The 24,519-nt window shown below is 47.8% G+C and overlaps 1 protein-coding gene across 2 annotated transcripts in view; it reads right to left on the reverse strand.

Moving 5' to 3' along the window:
- PRKAG2 (protein kinase AMP-activated non-catalytic subunit gamma 2) overlaps window positions 1-24,519 on the reverse strand; it is a 288,987-nt gene that overhangs the window by 90,173 nt on the left and 174,295 nt on the right. For both annotated transcript variants that reach the window (XM_060108919.1, XM_060108918.1), the window contains exon 4: window positions 19,171-19,382. In XM_060108919.1, coding sequence (XP_059964902.1) covers window positions 19,171-19,382 — 212 coding nt within the window. The remainder of the gene's footprint in view (window positions 1-19,170; window positions 19,383-24,519) is intronic.

Consider the following 24,519-nt stretch of genomic DNA (forward strand, 5'->3'; position numbering starts at 1 on the left):
TGAGAAACACACTTCAATTATTACAAGAGAAAATCTTAACGATCATAATAGAACCCACCATAGCTACAATCCAAAAATGAAAACACTAATTTGAAAAGATACATGCACCCCAATGTTTATAGCAGCACTATTTCCAATAGTCCAGATATAAAAGCAACCTAAGTGTCCATCAACAGACAAATGGATAAAGATGTGGTGTGTATATATGTATGTGTACACACACACACACACACACACACACACACACACACACACACATATGCAATGGAATACTACTCAGCCATAAAAAGAATGAAATTCTGCCATTTGCAGCAACATGGATGGACCTGGAGAGTATTATGCTTAGTGAAATAAGTCAGAGAAAGACAGTGTATGATATCACATCTTTACAGAATCTAAAAATAATACAAATGAATGTATATAGCAAAACAGAAACAAACTCACAGATATGGCAAACAAACCAGTGGTTACCAGTGGGGAGAGGGAAGGGGAGAGGGGCAGGCTAGGTGCAGGGGATTAAGAGAGACAAGCTACTATGTATAAAATGGATAAGCAACAAGAATATATTGTATAGCACAGGAAATTATACCTGTTATCTTGTAACAACTTTTAATGGAGTATAAACCGTAAAAATACTGAATCACAATGCTGTACAACTGAAACTAACATAATATAGTAAATCATGCTGGTTTTAAACTCCAGCATTGGGACTTCCCTGGAGATCCAATGGTTAACACTTCACCTACTGAGGCAGGGGGTGCAGGTTCATTCCCTCGTCAGGGAGCTAAGATCCCACAAGCCTCCAGGCCAAAAAACCAAAACATAAAGCAGAAGCAATATCGTAACAAATTCAATAAAGACTTTAAAAATGGTCCACATCAGAAAAAAAAAAAATCTTTAAAAAAAACTCCAAAAAACTCCAGCACTGGCTACACTGTTTGCCAGGCCCAGCAGCAAAAGAAAAGCAAGGGGCCCCTGGCTCAATAATTAAGAATTTCAAGACTATGACAACAACAGGGCATTAAAACCAGAACGTGTGACTGCATGGGTCCCACAACCATGAAGCTGTCTGTGCCTCAGTGTCCTCATCTGTAAAATGGGGATCATAACTGTACCCGCCTCATAGGGTCGTAAGGAATACGTGAGTTAACTACACATAAAGCACCTATACCAGCATTTAGCAAAAGCTCAAAAAATTATTACCACATCCCCATACAGCCTGTACTTCAAGTCAGACCATCTCAAACATTCTACCCAAATGTGATGAAAATATAGCCTGCCAGTTCTCTGTGATATGCTCAGACAGACAAACCCAACTTTATAAAAACGGTCTGACAGATAAACCCAACTTTATAAATCTGGTTAACAGCAATATGCCAAGGATAATGTGCTTTTTAAGCCCTGGGATTTTTTTCAGTGAATAAACTATAATGACTGAAAACTCAGGCTAAACTTAAAATCTTAGTAGTACTATATTGTGCTTCATTTTTGTGGTTAAGTTTAAAAAATTATAAGTACATCACTGTTTATCATGACCACAGAGAAATATAAATATGTTGTCTGATGAACCAAGAAAAATTGGAAATAACCAGAAGTTTAAAACAGAGGATACTACAAAAGATGCTACATGACAAAGAGAAAAAACGTTCATTTCATATGCAAGTATCTTCCGTCCAACAATATATTTAGCTAAGCATAAATGTTTGAAGGATCAGATCCACTTATAAGGATCTGAGTAAACGAGTGCCAATATCTTGGACAGAGTCAAGGAGGAACATGTGATAGGATGCTTTTTAACTAATGTACAGCTAGCATCACTAAGCATCTAAAACAGCGTGTGTCATAATCATTCCATCAAAGTCCTTTCTGGTGTAGACGTCAAAGGAGCTGGCTTATATTATTTCGACGGCTGCCCTTTTGTATCAAAGGACCAAGCTGGAAATAAGGCACTGACTCGCCTAATAACTGCTGCTATAACCTTCTAAGTCAATTCAGAATTTAATTCAATAAGACTGGAGGGGAAGAGAGTGCGATAGAATGAACGGTTATAGAGTTTCTGGTTCCGTAATGAGCTGCGTGAAGGCCCCGCTTGACTCTTTAAGTAGTGAAGGGATTTGGTGACCCAGCAATCACCCAGGGTCCAAACCAACCTGTTATAGCGCTGTTTGAATGGAAATAAAATTTGACCTTATTCTGTGCGCTCAACCAAGTATATTTGTAAATACAACTTGATCTTCTTGCGTTGGTCTTGGTGGGTTTTTTTAAAAGCAGTCTCTTTATCTCTAATTTTGTTTTGAATAGACCTTCTTTTTTTTTTTTTGCGGTACGCGGGCCTCTCACTGCTGTGGCCTCTCCCGTTGCGGAGCACAGGCTCTGGACGCGCAGGCTCAGTGGCCATGGCTCACAGGCCCAGCCGCTCCGCGGCATGTGGGATCTTCCCGGACCGGGGCACGAACCCGTGTCCCCTGCATCGGCAGGCGGACTCTCAACCACTGCGCCACCAGGGAAGCCTCTGAATAGACCTTTTACTGTCTGTTTTAACCTGACAATATACTCCCAGCTCTAGCGCTGTCTCTGCCTTCTCTCTGATTCTCAGAAAAATAAATTAAAAATGGCTTTGCTTTGTTCAGGAGAGGCCGTGATGTGTATGCCCTTCCATTTAAGTCAGGCCAGCAAGCTAAATGCTGATGACATGCTACATGCCTGGAGCCGCTGGCTCTAAAAGCCTTTATATTTGCTTTTACCACCTTATAAAAAGGCAATGGATGAGTATTTATGCTGACTTTAAGGCTTTCCTCTCACATCACACAGATACCTTAACATAGGGGCCCTTGCATGGTCACTGACTAGGTGTTCACAAACCGAATGCACACCGTGAATGTGGTCTACAGTTTATGCCAAGTGGGAAACAGACTTTCTTTAATCGCCTGTTTGTAAGATTGAGCAAGTGGACAGGCAGAGTGAAAACACAGCCCCATCTGTGGAACCGTGTCCTGACAGCAGGAAGGAGATGGGGTCTTGAACCACTAAGACCAGGCCTCTATTTTGAAGATCATTTCTTTGATTATTTCAGCATGAAGTGCTGCATACAGCCTCGTGGGGGGCATCCTAGGAAAAATCCTGAATGAATTAGGTAGATATTTTCCACTAGCTATGTTCCAACACATCAAACATAGCTAGTGGGAAATTATTTCTGCAATTCATTCTTACATCCTGGAAAAGAATAAACCGTATTGATATTCTGACCCAATTCTAGTGTCATGAAGCATGGGTGATGCACATGAATTGGTATTTGGGGATCGCCCAAACCAGTCTTAATTGTCAGACAAAATAAAAGTGGAAGGTCAGATTCAAGTCCAGGAATGAGGACAGACCTTAAGGTAAAACTTGTTCCTTTCATTGCCCTGCTCACCTGACCCCTCAAACTGGCAGCTGAGTTGTGGGCAGGCAAACAGCTTAAAACCCTTCTGACCTCCAGGGACCAAAGTATGGCGTATACTCAGTGTCTTAAAAGAATCTGATTATTAGTGAGTATATCTATTGAAATTGCACTATTTTGTATCCAAATATCAACACGGTCTCTATCCAATGGCTTTGGTATGTTGTACACATGCTCCAGGCTATATGTGATATTTGCTGTTTACCGTATTAGACCTGGCGGTGTGCTTTATAACTTGAATAGTATAAAGTTAGTTTATGCTGTGTAACCACCAAGTTTTATGAATAGGAGGCTTTTAAAAATGACATTCTCCTGACAACCAAAATATATAAATTGAAGACAGGGGCCTGATTATAATATTAAGTGAAAACCTAAGTTGCTAAACAGTTTATTCCATTGTCTACATTTCTGATATGTCTATTTCTATATCTGTGTATAAAGGAACAACAAAGGCCAAGCAAAGAACGCTACCCCACAATTTAACCGTCTCGAAGAGGTAGAACTATAGGAAGTTTCTATTCTCCTCTTTATGCTTCTCTTTATATCATTAGAGGAATGATTTTTTAAAAATTATCCTAATTGTAGCAAATGACACCTAACATAAAATTTCCCTTCTTAACCATTTTTAAGCGCACAGTTTGTAGTGTCAAATACATTTACATTGTTGTGCAACCGACCTCCAGAACTTTTCATCTTAGAGGAATGCTATTTTTAAGAGAGCATGAAATACTTCTCCAGATGCATCTAATTTTTAAAATTAAAGGCAAAGAAAGTAAATGGAATGGCTTAATCAGGCTAAACCAAGATCACTGAATAGCCTTACCAATTTGTGCATGAACACGTTATAAGCAAGGGACTTTTAATTTGCTTTTGAGACAGCGTGTAGAGAGGGAAACATTGGCAGAGCTGTAGAAATCATAGTAGAATCTCCTCTCTCTGTAGCTCCTTAGAGCAGTGGTCCCCAACTTGTTTGGTACCAGGGACCGGTTTCATGGAAGACAATTTTTCCAGGGATGGGGGTGGGGGAGGGGCGGTGGTTCAGGCGGTGATGCGAGCGAGCGAGGGGAAGCTGCAGATGAAGCTGTGCCCAATCGCCCGCCGCTCACCTCCTGCTGTGCCGTCCCGGGGGGTTGGGGAGCCCTGCCTTAGAGGGCTTTTTACTGAACTACTTGCTTCAATTTCCCTTTTTCTGAATAAAATATACATCTGCTTTAATCACGCTCGAGATGAGCAGATGTCAGTCTTACTCTGGACTCAAAATAACATTGGTTTAGGGTTCCACGCTAAGCCTCAAAAATAGTGCAGGGACTTCCCTGGAGGTCCAGTGGTTAAGACTCCGCGCTTCCACTGCAGGGGGCGCGGGTTCCATCCCTGGTCGGGGAACTAAGATCCCACATGCAGTGCAGGCAGGGAGGCCAAAAAAAAAAAAAAAAAGAAACATAGTGGAAAAAATGTTACAACACCCCCCCCCCCTTGAAACAGGTTTACTCCAGCCCTGCTGCAGAATTTGGGTGTCATTCATTAACAGAGCAGGCACTCCATTCTCAGAGAGATGCCAAGGAAAGCATCTGAACTTTTCCACCACTCCAGCAGCTAATTTCTACTGAGTCATTAAGGGAACACTATTAGTACTGGTGTTATGGCTGTATCACTGTTGTACCAACCATACTTCACCAGCTAAAGTTAATGCTTTTCTAAGTGCTGCGAGTTAGGGGACAATCTTGGTTCTGAGCTAAAGGAATTCCCATCTAAATGCAAATCAAGACAAGCCCATCTTGAGTGCATGATTAGGTACAGTAATTTTTCCACCATTGAATGTTCAGCCCCTAAAATGCATTTTCATACAACTGTGTTAGTAAAGTGTCCCTTATAAGATGAAACTATGTTTTCTTCCCGGCGCCAGCAGTTATACAGGTAAAGGTGTTCAGAGTCTTGATTTCTTTGATTTAATAAATGGTAAATGAAATGCACAAAGAAGATCATTTTTCTAACCTCTGCTTCTCCACTCCAGACTATATATCCAGGCTCTTGATACCTCTATTTGATGTCCCAAAAGAATCAAAGAAAGTGTGCCCCAAATGGAACTCATCTTTCATTCCCAGATCTACTTCCCCTTCCTAATTTGATGACAAGGCCATCCATCCTTTCATGCCAGAAACTGGAGAGTCATCCTAGACCCCTCCTTCCACAAGCCACTTATCTGGGCATCACTGAGGCCAGCCTATTCTACCTCAGATTCTTTTATAATTAATCCCTTCCTCCAAATCTCCACTCCTGTGGCCATAATTCAGTGCTTTGTCATCTCTCACTGGATTATTGTAAGACTTTCTGGTTGGCTTGCTTATCTTCCCTCCGTGAAGTCCAACCTCCAGCTCGTCACTGGAGGCATCCTTCTATTAAAATGCAAGTCTGACCAACGCACTCCTCTGAAAACCACTGCCAGGGTAGCCAATGAAGTTTACGATGCTCATCTGTGCTGCCTGCATCAAATTTGCATCCTTTCCTAACTCAAGGAGATTAAGGGAAGAACAAAGGCCCTTCCACCTAAACTCACATTATTCCAAATGTCCCCAGTCCAGTCCCAAAGCAGATTGCACCCTGTTATAACACTCTGAGGGGGAGGAGAATGCAAACCTTCAGTCCTAGCTCTATAGGACCATTTGCCAGTTTGCCATCTTTACGGCCATTCTGATTCCTGGGCCTCTTGCGGTGGGGGGGACTAGTGACTAACCCACTTGCCCTCCCCAGTGGGATGTGCCCCATGCACTTGGTGGGGGCAAAGCTCTACAGCCTGTTTCTTGCCTTCTTGAGGACGAGTCTCATTCTGCCACTTTGCACAAGATGTCTTAGCAACGAATTGGGAGGTAGTAAAGGGAAGCTCGGGGACAGATTAGTCAGAAGCTGGCTTTTGTTTTTTTTTTCCTGAAAAAAGGCCAGGTAGTAAATATTTTAGGCTTTGAAGGCCACCCAGTCTCTGTTGCAACTACTCACGTCTGTTGTTGTAGCATGAAAGCAGCTAAAGAACATGTATAAATGAATAATTGTGGCCACATATTAATAAAAGTTTAATGACAAAAACAATGGGCCAGGTTTGGCCCATGGGCCAGAGTGTGCAAAGCTCTGAATTAGGGATATGGGCTAAGATGCTGAGTCAGTGTGCAATGGATAGGCTGAGAATCTGGGACGTCTCAAGAGGTAGTGAAAAACCAGAGCAAGAACATGGGTTTTGGAACTCAATTGCCTTGGTTCAATTCAATTCAATTCAATTCAATTCAATTCAATTCAAGCCTAGCTCAGGAGCCCTTGGGTAATTTTACACAGATTATTTCATTTGATCCTTATCACTCTCCTGTGAAGTAAACACTCTCTTCCTTTCAAACAGAGGCCCGGGGAGAGAGGCCTCAAAGGTTCAGGAACTTGTAACTCCTTTCACCAGCATATTCACATGCTCAAGACACACACGTCTTTCAAAAGAAATGCCCTTCTGGACCCCCCTCCAGCTACAGCCCTTGCTCACAGCTCGTCTTCATGCCAAGCTTCTTCTTTTTTTTTTTTTTTTTTGCGGTATGCGGGCCTCTCACTGTTGTGGCCTCCCCCGTTGCAGAGCACGGGCTCCGGACGCGCAGGCTCCGGACGCGCAGGCTCAGCGGCCATGGCTCACGGGCCCAGCCGCTCCGCGGCATATGGGATCCTCCCAGACCGGGGCACGAACCCGTATCCCCTGCATCGGCAGGCGGACTCTCAACCACTTGCGCCACCAGGGAGGCCCCATGCCAAGCTTCTTGATAAAGTTGTCCACGTTCTCTGTCCATCCTCGGTCATCTCACACCCACTCAGCCACCCTCTGCAAGGTGGCTTCTGCCCCTAGCTTAGAGAACTCGGTGATTGAGACACTTGTTTCAGCAGAGATACGTTTGGCCTGTTACTTATTTAGGTGACGTCCTTCACACCAGCCCAAGTGAGAGAAACAGATGATCGTGATGGATTCTGCCTCCTGGGAGAGATACTATTCGTATATCCTCGCTATAAACTCCGGTGTACATCCCAACTCTGTGTGACACCAACATTTTAACCATTGCTTCTGCCAGGTGAAGGCGGGGTTGCTCCTCCAAGGGGGAAATTTCAAGATGAATCCTAAGGTGGCCACTGTCGTGATGGCAGATTTAACCACGGGAAGGGTGGGTGCCATCATCCAAGACAGCAAAATAATCCACCACTGGAGTTTTACATTTTTTTACCCCACACTTGTATCTCCATGATCACAACACTGCCAAGGGCACAGCCATGGGACCGGTGAGTCTTTTGAAACCGATCCCCCATCTGTTAGGTTGTGACCCATGAGGGAAGAGGTGGGAGGTGCTCCTCCAATGCTTTAGCTCAGGGTCCTGATTCTGCAGGACTTACTTCTTGCTGGGAGACTCTTGAGGGCAGGAATCATCTCAGCCATCTCAGGGCCAGGCAAACGATAGGGTCTTGGGAAATAACTGTTGAAGGAATGAGTTCCTTCTTGGGTCCTTGCGGAGGTGACAAAAGCAGGGCATTTATCAAGCGTTAAAAAAATGTTGAGGTAAAAAGACCCAACATCCTCTCCTTGGAGCTCAGCTACCCTGGGGAACAGAGTAAGTGAGAATCCCACAGACCCAGACCACTGCCCAGAAAACAGGCCAAGCTCTCAGCCAAGTACGTCTCTCTTATTTGGGCTCCGCCTTCTTTCCGCTCATCAAGTCAGGACACCAACACTGCAGGAACACAGGAGGAATGCTCGTTCTAATACCTTTCCTGGACAGCTAGGAGAATATACATTCTCTGCCAGCCTCTCCAACACACAGGCAGCACTTGTCTGAGTTCCAGCTCTCATGATAACCAGTCCCATCTTGAATCAGTTCTCTCTGTAGCTCCTACTCCTTGATACAATGTGAATTTTTTCAAACTATTTTTAAAGTATCTAATCTGTTGTGAGTAACAGATGATGAAACTGCTAGTTTGCCATTTCTGGGCAGATAGTCTTAACATCAGCACCCTATTAGGTTATATAACCTGATATTTTAAACGGGAGACAAAAATATAAAACAAAGTAGTGCACAGAAAAATTTTAACTACTTCTTAATGTCAAGTGATTTGAAATATTTTTAGATGTTTAAAGGGCTTTTCTGGGACTTCCCTGGTGGCTCAGTGGATAAGACTCCACACTCCCAAGGCAGGGGGCCCGGGTTTGATCCCTGGTCAGGGAACTAGATCCTACATGCATGCTATAACTAAGAGTTTGCATGCCACAACTAAGGAGCCCGTGTGCCGCAACTAAGGAGCCCTGGAGCCACAACTAAGGAGCTCACATGCTGCAATGAAGGAGCCCGCGAGCCGCAACTAAGACCTGGCGCTACCAAATAAATAAATATTTTTAAAAAGGGCTTTTCCATCTTAAAAAAGGGGCTAATTATTCCAAATAGCAATCTTGAAAATTGGTTACTGATTTCTTTCCAAATATTCATACTAGGAAAACTAGGGATCTTAGAGATTGATTCAGGGACAAGATAGTCAGTTTTTAAAAAGAACCCAAAGTTCCTGAGTTTATTATCTATTCCTGACCCCACTGAATTGTTGCTTCCCCACATATGGGATCAAATAAGTATCAGTTATCTTTTGATACATAGCAGATAACCCCAAAACTCAGGGGCTTAAGACAACAATTAATACTTTATTATCTGTTATGTACTGAATTGTTTCCCCCCAGACCCCCAAATTCATATGTTGAAGCCCTAACCCTCAATGGGATTGTATTTGGAGATAGGACCTTTAAAGAAGTAATTAAGGGGACTTCCCTGGTGGTGCAGTGGTTAAGAATCTGCCTGCCAATGCAGGGGACACAGGTTCGAGCCCTGGTCTGGGAAGATCCGACATGCCATGGAGCAACTAAGCCTGTGCACCACAACTACTGAGCCTGCGCTCTAGAGCCCATGAACCACAACTACTGAGCCCATGTGCCACCACTACTGAGCCCACACGCCTAGAGCCTGTGCTCCACAACGAAGAGTAGCCCCCATTTGCCACAACTAGAGAAAGCCCTTGTGCAGCAACGAAGACCCAATGCAGCCAAAAATTTTAAAAAAGAGAAAGAAGTAATTAAGGTCAAATGAAGTCACAAGGGTGGGGCCCTAATCCAACAGAACTGGTGTCTTTGTAAGAGGAGGAAGAGACCCCAGGGATGTGTGTGCTTGGAGAAAAGGCCAGGTGAGGACACAGAGAGATGGCGGTCACCTGCACCCAAGGAGAGAGCCCTCAGGAGAAACCAAACCTGTCAACACCTTGATCTTGGACTTCTGGCCCCCAGAACTGTGAGAAATAAATTTCTGTTGTTTAAGTCACCCAGTCTGTGATATTTTATTATGGCAGCCCCAGCAGACTAATCCGTTATGTCTTAATGCTTTCTGTGGATCAGTGGTTCATGCACAGCTTGGCGGGTGGTCCTGGTGCAGGATCTCTTGCCAGGTGTCTAGTTGGGTTTGGGCTGGGGCTGTGGTTTCATCTGAAGGCTTGGCTGGGGCTGGATGATCCACTTCCATGGTGGCTCACTCCTGCTGCTGGGGTGCTGGTGATGGTTGTTGGCTTGGGGCTTTAGTTCCTCTTCCCCTGGGCCTAATGAAACCTTTTTCATTCAGTCCCAACCAACCATCCTGAACTTTTTTCTTCAGTTCAATTACATATTAACTATGTCATAAGGAGAAATATGATAGCCCTTATTTTCTTCCATCAGAATCTTGGTATCATAAATTGGAAAAATAGAGAATAAGTCCATGTATTAGAGGCTGTGACGTACAGTTGACCCTTAACAATGTGAGGGTTAGGGGTGCTGACCTTTCACGCAGTGGAAAATCCAGTGTAACTTACAGTCAGCTCTACATATACATGGTTCCTCTGTATCTGTGGTCATGTATCCAAGGATTCCACCGACCTCAGATTGTGCAGTACTGCCGTATTTACTGTTGACAAAAATCTGCATAGAAGTGGATCCATGCAGTTCAAACCTGTGGTATTCAAGGGTCACCTGTACTACTCTGATCCCCTTTCAACAATGAAGGATTTTCCTCCAGCTGCTGGGAATCTGCCAATTGGTGACCCTCTACTATCAGCTAGGATGGCCCTTGGCTGAAGAGAGCTGCCTTGCCCAGGGTCAAGTCCCTTCTAGGACAGCTGTCATCTAATGACTGGTGATGATGGTATAAAGGTCTGGCTCCTTTGGCCCAACCTGGGGCCGCTCTGAGGAGCTCCCTGTGGTCTGCAGAGGACTTTGTTGAGGCTGTGGCATACCGCAACTTCTCCCTCTGTCTTTCTTACCTCCTTCCCTCCTCCCACAGGTGTTGATCCTAAGAGCACTTCCTAATAAACATCCTGCACACTAATATCTACCTTAGATTCTCCATTGCTTGGGGAACACAAACTGCAGCAGTCTGCTTAACAGGAAGTTACTCTCAGAGAGGTTAGCCGTCTAAATTAGACTCCTTAAATATAGATACATGAGCCTCTAGACTCGAGCACATTGTGTGTTCAACTGCAGACCCAGCCGCTGGAATCAAGTGGTAAGACAGGAGGTGGATTTCAAAACTGGCCCGCATCCTCCCCATCTCCCTGTGTCCATGCCCTCTGCAATGTGACTGTCACTTCCATTTCGTTCTGTGGGCCAAAGCAAGTCATAAGCCCAACCCAGATCCAAGGGGAGAGGACACAGATTCTACCCAGGATGGAGGAGCTACAGAGGGGCGGTTCTGAGCCCAGCCTCAAGAAGCCTTGTATGGAGAACCCTGTCTCGTGGAGCCCCGTCACGGTCATGAGAACACATCCAGGCTAGCCGGTTGCAGGAGGAGACCACATGGAACAGAGACAAGCTGTTCTGGCTGAGGCCACTCTGGTCCAGCCAGTCCCCAAATGACCTGCTAAGTGACCACATATGTGTGAGTTAGCACAGCTGCGCCAAGAAGAATGCCCAACCCAAACTTGCTGACCCACAGAAGGGTGAGTTAAGTGAAAGGTTGTTGTCCTGAACCAGGGGGAGGTTTGTTACTCAGCAATAGAAAAACGGATACAGTACCTACCCCTGTTGGTTACAGGAATCAAGCTGGCAAGAGAAGAGAATGGAGACTCCAGGCTGCTTAGGCTCCAGGTGTCTTAGGTTCCCTGTGACTAGTTTTGGGACACCAAGTTGCTACAGGGACTGCTGCTAATGGCCCAAATATGCAACCTCCTTATAGGACTGTCCTTGGGTGACAGGCCCCATCCCAGCTGCGGGTACATTTCCCTCATCCTGGGCATCCCATAGCTAAGGGCGCCACCATAGGAAGACACAAAAGCCAAGTTTTGGGGGCTTCCCTCGTGGCGCAGAGGTTAAGAACCCACCTGCTAATACGGGGAACACGGGTTCAAGCCCTGGTCCGGGAAGATCCCACATGCTGCGGAGCAACTAAGCCCGTGTACCACAACTACTGAGCCTGTGCTCTAGAGCCCACGTGCCACAACTACTGAGCCTATATGCCACAACTACTGAGCCTGCGCTCTAGAGCCCGCGAGCCACAACTACCGAAGCCTGCACACCTAGAGCCTGTGCTCCGCAACAACAGAAGCCACCGCAATGAGAAGCCCGCGCCCCGCAACGAAGAGTAGCTCCGCTCACCGCAACTAGAGAAAGTACGGGCGCAGCAACAAAGGCCCAATGCAGCCAAAAATAAATTTAAAAAAAAAGCACAGTTTCCTTGCCTCAAGGCAGAGCAAATTCTGGTGCAGTTTACAGTCCAGAGCTCCCCTGTTAACAGGCTGAGGCTAAATCTCATGTGAAACCACACCTTTGCTTTGTTTCTTCCCTTCCCTTTTGCTCCTTAGAGCTTTCTTCTGAGAGCACTCCATAATAAATAAACAAACTTGCATCTGAAACCCCGTCTCAGGCTCTGCTTCTAGGTACTCTGATTGAAGACACAGGTCAAGAGTGAAATTCCTAGAAGAAAACTAGGGGGAAATGGGCGTGACTGCTGTAGAAAGGAATTGGGATAAGTACCGATCATTTTAATGCCTTCACATCAAGTTTTCGACCCCACGGAAGATGATTCTTCCATTGGTTCCAGACAAATACGCTCACGTGTGCACCCACCTCTTAAGGAAACTCACGCATTTCCTTTACAAGCCCAGATGTAATGCTTGCTTTTCCCCTTCTATCTTTTTTTTTCTTTTTTTTTTTTGCGGTATGTGGGCCCCTCACTGTTGCGGCCTCTCCCGTTGCAGAGCACAGGCTCCGGATGCACAGGCTCAGCGGCCATGGCTCACGGGCCCAGCAGCTCCGCGGCACGTGGGATCCTCCCGGACCGGGGCACGAACCCACGTCCCCTGCATCGGCAGGCGAACTCCCAACCACTGCGCCACCAGGGAAGCCCTCCCCTTCTATCTTTAACGGCCCCCTTCCTACTAACTCTTTCCCTGTCAGTGTTTAAATCCTTATGGGAACAAACCATCACCTCCATTCTTCCAGCTACAGCCCCATCTCTTCCCCCGCGAAGTTAGGATTCTGGAAGGAGTCATCTACACTAGAGACCTCCACCTCTTCACCCCTTAATCATTCACCCCACATCACACGGCTTCTGCTCTTGACCGTGCCATTGAAAGTGTTCCTGCCAAGGTTACCAACGACCTCAGTCCTTACGTTCCATGGCCAGGAACATCACTGATCACGTCCTCCAAATGCGTGAAACACAACGAAACACAGTCCTTGTGCTTCTGTGATACAGTGTTTGCCTGGTTTTCTGCCTACTTTCCAGGCAGTTCAGAAGCCCTATCCTTTGTTTGTCCTTCAAATGCCCACGTTTTTCTGGCTTTCTTCTCAACTACCATACGTCTCTCCGGATTATTTCTTCTACTATCATGGCATAAATTACCTTCTACATTCTGATGATTTAAAAATCTTAATGTCCAGGGGAGTTCCCTGGTGGCCTAGTGGTTAGGATTCCAGGCTTTCACTGCTGTGGCCCGGCCGGGTTCAATCCCTGGTTGGGGAACTGAGATGCTGCAAGCTGCGTGGCACGGTCAAAAAAATAAATATAAACAAACAAACAAATTAAAATCTTAATTTTTAGCTCCAGACTCACATATCCAGTTGCCCTTTGGACACCTCCCCTTAATTATCCCACGGGCACCTGTTGTACCATCACCAGCCAACACACACGTGTGTCCACTTATACACACCCCATGTGCTCACATACACACATGTACACGCACACAGCCTGTTCCTCCTTCTCCTCTGTCCCCTATCCCAGCAAGTGCAGCTACCACCCATCCAGTTTCCCCAGGCAAAGCCTTCGGAATTGCCCTTGATTCTTCTCTTTTCTGCCCTCAACTAATCAATCACTACATCCCCAGTTCCCTCAATTTGACCCCTTAAACAGCTCTCTACGTTTTAACACCAGACCCCTTCTTTCCCCTGACAGCTGCCACCAGGCCCAGATCATTTCACACTGCATCTCATCTGAGCCCCTGCTGTACCCAAATCCAATCTAATTTCCACACCCCACCAGAGGGATCATCCTAAAATGCAGAGCTGATTATTGTTCTCTGCTGCTGCTGCAAAAAATGTCCACTTCCTTCCTCTGGGATTGTTTTTTTTTCCCTTTAAATTAATCGATTATTTAATTAATTTTTGGCTGCGCTGGGTCTTCGTTGCTGTGCGCGGGCTTTCTCTAGATGTGGTGAGCAGGGGCTACTCTTCATTGCGCTGCGTGGGCTTCTCATTGCAGTGGCTTCTCCTGTTGCGGAGCACGGGCTCTGGGTGCGCGGGCTTTAGTAGTCGTGGCACGCGGGCTCAGTAGTTGTGGCTCGTGGGCTCCAGAGCACAGGCTCAGTAGTTGTGGCGCATGGGCTCAGTAGCTGTGGCACGCAGGCTCAGTAGTTGTGGCTCGCAGGCTCTAGAGAGCAGACTCCGTAGTTGTGGCGCACGGGCTTAGTTGCTCCGTGGCGTGTGGGATCTTCCCGGATCGGGGCTCGAACCCGTGTCCCCTGCATTGGCAGGCGGATCCCTAACCTCTGTGCCACCCGGGAAGCCCTGGGACTGGTGTTTGCGCTCACACTGGACTGGAGATTTTCTCCCATGAGAGCTACACAGGCTCTATCGAATATTCTAGAATGACTATTGCCCTGTGTGTGGCCCCCCAATAGACAGGAGCTCCTTCCTTTGTTCAGTGAGCTCTCAGCTATTTACCGAACCCCTCCCCTGCATAATGTGCTGTCAATAAATGGCGAACAAAATGAACACTGTCCCCGCCTCATGAGAGCGGCTTACGTACTTGTCATCCCATCAGCCTTTCCGAGCACAGTGTCTGGCACCCAGCAGTTGCTTCATAAATATTTGCTGAGTAAATAAATGATAAAATGAGTGCTGTCTACTAAAGACTAATTCACTACCCTCATCCCCTTTCCAATTTTAGAATAAAATTCATGGGAACAAAGTTTATAAAAGTGATCTTCACGGTCCATGCTTACAGAGAGCATCTTTTGATTCCAAAAGGCAGAGATGAATTATTTCTAAATATTTTCAGGCTGAGAGACGTCTTGAAGCAACTCACATTCCTCTATAAAGATTATGCCAGTAACGGAATGCATGCAATCAGCTAAACTCTTAAGGAACTTAGCACATAAGGACAGTCAACATAATCCAATTAGAAAGAAACACTTAAATGAACTTGAATCCATCACCAGCCCTGCTGCCAAGGGCTGCTGAAAACAGAGACCTCGGCCAAACCACAGCTGCGGAGGCTGTGACTGACGTGCTGAAGAAGCTTCTGGAGGCCTTGTGTGATAAAACTCACACATGATGAAGGCCCCTGTTTAATGTCTGTAGCCAGTGGGAACACTGTCTTCCAATTTTGAAACAGATCATTTCAAAACATAAGTGTTTTGGTTTTGATTTTCTGATTTGATTTTGATTCTGATTTGATTTTGATTTTCTGAAGCTCAAACTGTATAAACATTGCAGTGTTGACTGGATCATTAAAAAAAATGTGGTAAAAGGATACAACCCAAAGTGTCTCTAATTCATAATAATCAAAGGATTGCTCAATCAGCATTCATAGTATATTAGAATAATCAAATATGTATTATGTGAAGGTATAATGGGCATAATGATATATTTTGAGGCTATAGAGATTTACTCTCATTAACTGCTGTATACAGATGTGTAGGGTTTTCTAAAACTGTATTTACAACCTATATATAGGTAAAACTAAGTGCATTAGTTGTTTTGTACATATGTGCTGCTAAACGGGTCTTAAAATAAATTTTGAATATAGTTTCTAAAATAGACAGCTACCATCCCCAGGTCACTTATTTTACCAATTTGCCTAGAAGTACCTCTTAATAGATTGTACAAGGCAAACTTTGTAAAATGATCATGGACAATAAGGTATATGGAGTCCAAATAACTGTGGCCTCCTAAATTATGAAAAAAAAACTGTGGTAAAATATACTTAACATAAAATTCATCATTTTAACCATTTTTTTGTTTGTTTCTTTTTTTTTGCGGTACGCGGGCCTCTCACTGCTGTGGCCTCTCCCATTGCGGAGCACAGGCTCCAGACGCGCAGGCTCAGCGGCTATAGCTCACGGGCCCAGCCGCTCCGCGGCATGTGGGATCCTCCCGGACCGGGGCACGAACCCGTGTCCCCTGCATCGGCAGGCGGACTCTCAACCACTGCGCCACCAGGGAAGCCCTAACCATTTTTAAGAGTACAATTCAGTGGCATCAGGTACATTAAGATGGTTGTGCAACCATCACCACCATCATCCTCAGAACTTTTTCATCTTTTCCCCAAACTGAAACTCTGTCCCCATTAAACACTGACTGCCCATTTCTCCCCATCCAGACCCTGGTAACCACCATTCTACTTTCTGTCTCTGTGAATCTGACGGCTCAAGGACCTCCTATAAGTGGAATCATACGACATTTGTCCTTTTAAGACTGGTGTATTTCACTTAGCATGATGTCCTCAGGATTCATCCACGTTGTAGCATCCGTCAGGATTTCCTTCCTTTTCAAGGCTGAGTAATATTCCACTGTATGTTTCCATCATGTTTATCCATCCATGACGTTTGGACGGTTGTTGAAACTTCACAGTGCCATCAGTTCCCTCAGCCTGTTCGTGGAATCGCAGGCTCTGACCAGTGCACAAGGTCCGTGCCCACCGCTGAGTACGGGATACAGCCGAGAACCCCTCCTCCCTGGCCCCAGAACCGCCTCAGAAAGCCTGGAAGGGCCCAGGCTCGCTGGCTGTCACCAAGAGCTTCATGGTTGTGTGGTACGAACAGTTACGAATATCACTTTCTAGTCACAATCGGGGTGGGGGCAGGGCGCAGCGGGCAGACCTAGAACGCCCTCTGGATTCTCTCTCACTTCAACTGGGAGAGGCTGTCCCGAGCTCAGAACTTCTGCAATCACGGAAAAACCCTGTGTCTGCGTCCGCACCATCACTTCAAATGATCTAAAGTCGAAATAACCGTCTCCTCTTCCACGCAGTGTCTCTTCTTACACGGGGCTATCCTGTCAGTTATCCCTGGTCCATGTGAAGAAGCCAGCATTTTGAGACTTGATACCTCTCGGCCGGCCGCTTCCCTCTTGCCTCCCTCCTCCGGTCTCCTCCGTCCTCCCCCAGGGTTCCTGTCCCAGACCTCCTGGTCCACTGGCCTCTCGGCAGGTTTGGCACAGGGTGGAAGTCAGGAAGCACTGGAGACGCCAGACTTTCCACCCCTCTGCCTTGCATAGCACCTCTGGCCAGCGGCTGCTTCTCCTCTGCGGTTCCAGCTCCTGCCCGGCAGACACAATGGTTCCACCTCCCACCTGATGGGCTCCCAACACGTCCCTCCAGCCCGAGGGGAGCAGTGGCTTCCTGCTTTTGATAACCTTTGGGTTGCTGCATCATTCCTTTTTTGGATATATTTGTTCTATTATCTCTATGACCAAGTCTCTTTGCTAAATGCCCGGGAGAACAGAAACCTCTAGATCTTTTCTCATTCATACCCAAGAACACGGATGACCTTCCTCCTGGGCCCTTAGCTCTAAGCGGCCAAGGCCTGCACCTCTCCACGTCTCTAGTGAGCGGTCCTCTTGTCCCCAATCTCTGCCAGATGCCCACCTCCCAGAGACAGCCCCCCGCCCCCAGCTCCAACTCTATGTTACACGTCACACTCCTTCCCACCCCAAGCCATGGCTAATTTTCTTTTCCAGGAGGCCCTCCCCTCCCCTCTCCCCTTGTTTAGACCCTACAGTCACCCAAGGCTTCCTTGCCCTTATCAGACAAGAGTGTTTTCCCTTTCCCAGCCCCTGCAGTGTGGACTATTTGTTTCACTCCAGATCCCCACCCAACCTACTTTCCGCTTTTATTTAACTGTTTTATTTGAGTACTATTCTGTTCCCAGTAAGACTGTAAGCCCTAGAGGGCAGAGACAACACCTTGCATTTTATTCCTCAGTACTTAAAACAATACTCTGCTAAGCTTACATCTAATAAAATAATCATCAGACGAACAAGGAGAAGAGTCACAGTAGGTTCTCTGCAAGACAAACACATCTTCTTTCTCCCCAAAGGGAGCAACTGTTATGGTTGGATGGTGTCCCCCAAAAAGCTACGCTGAGGTCCTGACCACTGATACCCGTGAATGCGACCTTATTTAGAAATCAGGTCTTTGCAGAGGTCATCAAGAAGCGGTTGTACTGAGTTAGGTTGGGCCCTCATCCAACACGACCGGTGTTCTCATAAGAGTTTAAAGCTGGACACAAACAGAGACAGAGGGAAGACAGCCATGTGAAGATGGAGGTGGAGTGACGCTGCCACAATCCAAGAAAATCCTGGGGCTACCGGAAGCTGGGAGAGGCCAGGAAATACCCTCCTCCCCCTCAGAGACTGCAGAGGGAACGTGGTCCTGCCGAAACCTTGACTGCAGCCTTCCAGCCTCCAGAACCGTGAGACAATAGCCTCCTGTTATTTTAAGCCCCCCAGTTTGTGCCCCTTTGTTATGGCACCTGCAGGAAACTAACACCACAGCTGAATGAAATAGTTACATCCATATGGATAGACTCTAGCGATATGGTCCTCGTGTCCTTGCTGGGCACAGGAATGATACTGAGTGTCTGTGGTAGGCAACACGAACTGGGGGCGGTGATGGTGGTCCCCACACGTAGGGCCCATGGTGTTGAAATGCAGAGTGTTTAAGCGCTGGTGCTAAGCCAGCTTCTTCCATCCATACCCATGAGTCCCAATCCTCCAAAGGATGCAAAGACACCTGTTTCACCATCCCACTCTGCTTTGAAAGGTTCACCTTTCCAAGAATGCTTCCCAAGTCAAATGATGTCAGACTTTAAATCTTTAAAATCTAAAATAAAATTTCTACAAAAAACAATTTTTTGGCTTTGCCTATGGCTTTTTACTTTAGTATCCCAATCAAGATCAATTCAAAGAAAGCTTTTAATGACTGATCTTTAAAAAGAAGCTAAGAGAGCAAAAAGCTTTTTCTGATCATGTTCCAGATGTTACCATTCGTTTGGTTTCCATTTGCCTACTGCGCCCTCGCCATTTTTTTCTCAGTCTGTGATTCATGATAAAATGTACCAAAAATGTCTGTCAGGAGTGCACAGCTTTAGCTTCAGCTGTATACAGACTCTGCCCTCCCTCCCATAGCTGGCGGCCCGGCCCCCAGGAGAAGGCCCAGACTTACAGATTTGGAGGGAGAATGGTGTGTTGGCGATGCTGGCGGAGGCCTGGCTGAACTCTGGAAGGAGGACGGGCAGAACCTCTGGCCTGTGTCCGGAGGGGAAGAGGAGGCATAGATGCGATTTTCCAGTCGCTCAGGCTCATGCTTATAGGATTCGAGAGGAAACGTGTGCTGCTTGGCCACTTGGGTGGGTGTTGATGGAGAGGAAGAGAGGCCTGAAGTTGAGGAGGAAACCACACAGGCCGTTAGAAATCTGGCTGACACAGGGGAAGGGGCTTCCATCTACAAGGGCCAAAAATCTCAAATGGCAGGAATATAAAAGATTAAATTCTGCATACTGGGGACAAGCTAGTAGACAATGACTTCTAATCCCTTAGAATCAGCTGTGCCCAGAAGTCCCCTCGTCATCCGACTTGAGTCGCGGGCAGAGTCCCCTTGCTGTGCAGGGGTCGCTCCAACAGTTCAGAAGCTGTCGGGGTGAAGGACTTCTTACACACACACTTCGGATGCTATTTTCCGCCACTGAGTCCAAGACCGTTGGATCTCCCCTCCTCCCCTACAGAGCATGGTGCACGCGGAGGGGAACCCATATTACTCGAGATGAGACATAAGGAAGTTCATGAAGTATTCGGCAGAGACAAAGGCCAGGGTTGCAGAAGTCACCTGACCACAGACACCGAAGACCAGACGAGACACGCTGTTATTGTCAAAATGTGCCACGTGAAGATGGTCACTGTGAGTGTGCAGTACTGAGAATCACCATGAAGATGCACGCTGGGGGCGGCTTCGGGAAGGAAGGAGCCTCGCAGAGTGGAGACTCAGATGGACAGTAACTGGGCGGAAGCGGGTGGGGATCGGTGACCAAGGAACTGCAAGGAGGCTGGGGACAGGACTCTGCCAGAGTGAGAGGCCATCCACTTGGACAGGGTTGGTACAATCCTGGGGGCCTATCTCACTCACACCTAGCTGATTACACTGTAAGATCATCGTTATGAGCTGAATGGTGTTCCCCCAGCCCCAGAGAAAGATGGTAAAGTCTTAACCTCCGGTACCTATGAATGTGACCTTATTTAGAAATAAGGTCTTTGCAGATGGAATCAAGCTGAGATTATGCTGGAGTAGTTTGGGCTCTTAACCCTATGTGTAGTGTCCTTATAAGAGGAGAAGGCACAGACACACACACACACTGACACACACACACACAGAGGAGAAGGCCATGTGATGACAGAGGCAGAGATCAGAGTGACGCCTCTATGAGGCAAGGAACACCAAGCGCTGCTGGCGACCATTAGAAGCTAGAAGCGTGGAGGAAGGTGATCAAAAGGTACAAATTTCCAGTTATAAGGTAAATAAGTACCAGGGATGTCATGTACAAAATGATGGCCGTAGTCAACACTGCTGTATGATATACAGGACAGTTGTTAAGAAAGTAAATCCTGGGCTTCCCTGGTGGCGCAGTGGTTGAGAGTCCGCTTGCCGATGCAGGGGACACGGGTTCATGCCCCAGTCCCGGAAGATCCCACATGCCATGGAGCGGCTGGGCCCGTGAGCCATGGCCGCTGAGCCTGCGCGTCTGGAGCCTGTGCTCCGCAACGGGAGAGGCCACAGCAGTGAGAGGCCCGCATACCGAAAAAAAAAAAAAAAAAAAGAAAGAAAGTAAATCCTGAGCTCTCGTCACAAGGAGAAAAGTTCTTTTCCTTTTTCTTTTCTTTTTATTGTTTCTATAGAAATGAGGGATGTTAGCCGACCCACTGTGATCATCATTTCACAATACATGCAAATCAAAGTATCGTGCTGTATGCCTTACACGTATACAGAGATGCGTATCAAGTATTTCTCAACAAAACTGGAAGAAGGCAAAAAGAAGCTAGAAGAGGCAAGGAGGGATTCTATCCAGAGTCTCAGAGAGAGCGTAGCCCTGCTGACACCTTGGTCTCAGACTTCCAGCCTCTGGAACCGTGAGAGAAAAAACTTCTGTCGTTTTATGCCACCCGGTTTGTGGTACTTTGTTATGGCAGCTCTAGGAAATGAATACAATAATGTTGCCTGATACTGATGTGTTTTCTAAGATCAGACTGGATTTGAGTCTGATTTCTCACATTTATAGGTAACTGAATAAAATTTTTGTTTTAAATTGGTTATTTAAAAATATTTAATCATGCAAGTCAAAGCAAAGACATCAGTAGACATGGTCCAAGGGCCATCCTCTCGTTCCTTCTGACCTTGACAAAGACTGGTCAGCCTATGAGCCACCAGCCTGGGGCTCTTTCTCTGTGCTGCTCTGGGCCACGTCCAGACTCATGCCATCGCTGTGCACACACGTTCCCTCTTCTGCTGCCATCCTCACTGCCCAGAGCGGCCGCCTAACTCATCCCATCTCCCTCCTGCTGACTCTGCAGCCCTAGGAGCCACCCACCCCTGAACTCAGCACATTTTGTCTGTACTGAGCGTTACCAGTGAACAACGAGCTGCTTCACACCAAACCCAATGTAAAGTATGGAATTCTCTCCCCACTCCCCGCCCCTCCCCCCGGCCCCCAAACGCATCATCGGCACAGAGCTGTCCTGGGCAAGGGGCAGGTGCTTGGTCAATGCCGGCCCCCAACAGGCAGGGAAAGAGAAGGGGGCAGGGCCAAGGCTCAAGCTCAGTTGGCATCTTTCCTCCCATATTTCCCAGGCAGAAGCATTGGGAGAGCAACCAGGTAAAGGAGGGGTGTCATTTTCCAGGGACCCCTTATCCCACAGAACCATGCCCAGTGGGGATCCCTGCCGCCCGGGCCCTAGGCTGACCTGGGAGGAGCTCCAGGTGAAAGCAGGAGGTAGAATGCTGTCACCATGGTTTTGAAGGTCTCCAGACTTACGACGTGAAAGGCCCCTAAGAGCAAAGGCCCCTAAGTTTCCAAAACTTTTTGGAAAAAAGTTTACCCCAGAGGTCTTGAGAAGCAAGGCCCGTTTGGAGATGGGGCCGGGGGGGTGCGGAGGGGAGGACGGAGACTGGGGACCCCGAGCAGCTGGAGATGTGACTGTCCAGCAGCTCTGCAGGGGGAGACGCAGGTGCTCTGGCAGGCAGGCCAGGCTGTGGGTGATACCCACGGAGCAGGGGTGAGGCCACGGGCCCGAGCCTCTCAGGGGGCTGTGCCGGACAGGAGAAGGAAGCCCTTGGGCTGCTTTGTTTGCGGACGGGCACCTCACGGGCCTCAGGCCCCAGGGGTGGTGGCGTGGCCTTCACTGGCTCCCGTGACAGCCCGCGCAGGCGCCACGGTCCAGCGGGAAACGTCCTGGTCCCTGCTCTCAACTCTCGCCTGGGCCACTGGACACAGAGGCCCTTCCTGTGCTTTCTTTGGGGTGTTCCCTGCATTCGGGGTTTGTGCTGGAGACCGAACAGAGGGGCAAACAGAGCAGGACTGGGTGGGGGCCTTTTAGGCTCAGAAGCCTGTGCCACTGACCACATCCTGACAACCCGCAGGGACCCCTCAGGCGGAGCCCCTCGGGGACCTGAGTTCTTCATATAAAGGACAAGCAGCCCCAGTGACCTCCGCACCCTCAGCCAGCAGCAAAAAGCACCAGGGTGGGGTGGACCCTACTCTGTCTTGCAGGGCTCAGTCTAGACCCATCCCCATCTGGCGGTGGCCCCGCTCCAGGCCCGCGGGGGAATTTTCCAAGGCCAGAGGAAATCAGCGCCTCTGAGGGGTCATTTCGACAGCATCTCTCACGACTACAAACACAAATTCTTCCCCAGCCATTCTGCTACTGGGCATCCGGGCCTCAGAGGTATTTGTGTCAGCACTAACCAGCCCGTGTCTGGGGTCATCCACCTCCCTGGTGCTTCAAAGCAGAGCCTGAGACACAGAAGCTCATCAGTAGGAAGAGGTTACATAAATCCCTGCACGTCCACAGCCTTCTTCCCTACGGAACACGGCGAGTCCCACTGCCTTCCCATCTCCCAGACAGAGGGGTAAGTGAAGAAAGCAAACCGCAGAGCCGTCTGCATAGAAGGATCCATTTAGAGTTTCACAGACAGGGAAGAACCTGTACACCTGCATCCCACTGTCTGCACTCGCCCAGAGTGTCTGGGAGGATCTGGAAACACGGGCTGCGTCTGGTGATGGGAACGACCGGCGGGGAGAGGATCATTGTGGGCCCTTTGCTATTTTTCAATACGATGTATAGTATCATATGAATGATGTATTTGTTATTCAGAAAATCACTTTTTTCAGCCACTGCTCTGCTGTGGAGGCACGAGGCCGGCTAACACTCTCTGGAAGCGCCTGCACCCTGATCCTGGCGCCCAGCTGGCTCCGACCAGACAGAGGACAGGGCCTGCTCCCCGCCAGGCCCTCCCCCTCCACTCTCCCCATTTCCCCTTCTCTCTGTAGGATGCTGTCCCAGTTAGCACAGCCTTCAGGATGAAGCCTAGTGGCCATTGTGGGGGGAATTTCAGAGCTGGTGGAACTCCTGGCTAATTCTTGTGACAGAATGTTAGTTTCTCAAGTGCGAAGAATTAAAGAGACTGTGACGAAGCAGCTTGCTACCTAAGAGGACTCCTTGAAGCCCAGACGGCAGCTTCTGTGTCCCCCGGGACTCATCCCACACGAGCACCAGGACAATCCTGACCCGGTCCCCACAGAGGGCAAGAGGGACGGCTGGATGCAGAGGACGCGCCCTAGACACACACAGCCTCGGGGAGCTGCCCAAGATGAGGAGAAGATGCCGGGCTTTCCAGCTGGTGGTGGGAACAGTCTGTTTCTGGTGGAACCAAATGGAACTCCACGCCCCTCAGGGAAGCTCTTCCCATGGAAATCTTTCCAAGTTCAAGAGATGCATCCACCTTTCCACCGGGCCTCCTGCTTCCTCTCTCCTCCCTTCCCAGAGCAGGTGATTCCTGCTGGGAAACAGGATGATACCCTGGACTATGGCGGGGGAGGGAGGGGGGGAGGAGGGGCCAGGTAAAATGCTGCGTGGATTAGGAATGTGTGTAGCTTCGGGTAATGGGGAAAGAACTTTCCTAGAACCAAAAACTCGCCCCCTCTTTGCACTGAAACCTGAAACATCTCTAAGAGGGTGGAGTCTTACGATACCATCTTACTGGTTACAAAGTGCTGGGACACACTCTTGCTCTGTTTGCTCCTAGCAGCTCCCACCCCCCCACCCCGAGAGAGAAAGGGGGCAGGTTTATGACCCCACTTCACAGGTGAAGAAACTGGGGCTTAGAAAAATTACAGATCCAGTCACTTTAGTGAGTGAATGGCAGAGGTCACAGCCGGATCCAAATTCTAGACTGTTTTTGCCGTGATTACACTGGAATATCGTCCAGAGAAAGAACACAAAGACTTAGAATCACACTTTGGGTGTG

The sequence above is a fragment of the Mesoplodon densirostris genome, chromosome 9, assembly GCF_025265405.1.
Source record: "Mesoplodon densirostris isolate mMesDen1 chromosome 9, mMesDen1 primary haplotype, whole genome shotgun sequence".
Taxonomy (NCBI): domain Eukaryota; kingdom Metazoa; phylum Chordata; class Mammalia; order Artiodactyla; family Ziphiidae; genus Mesoplodon; species Mesoplodon densirostris.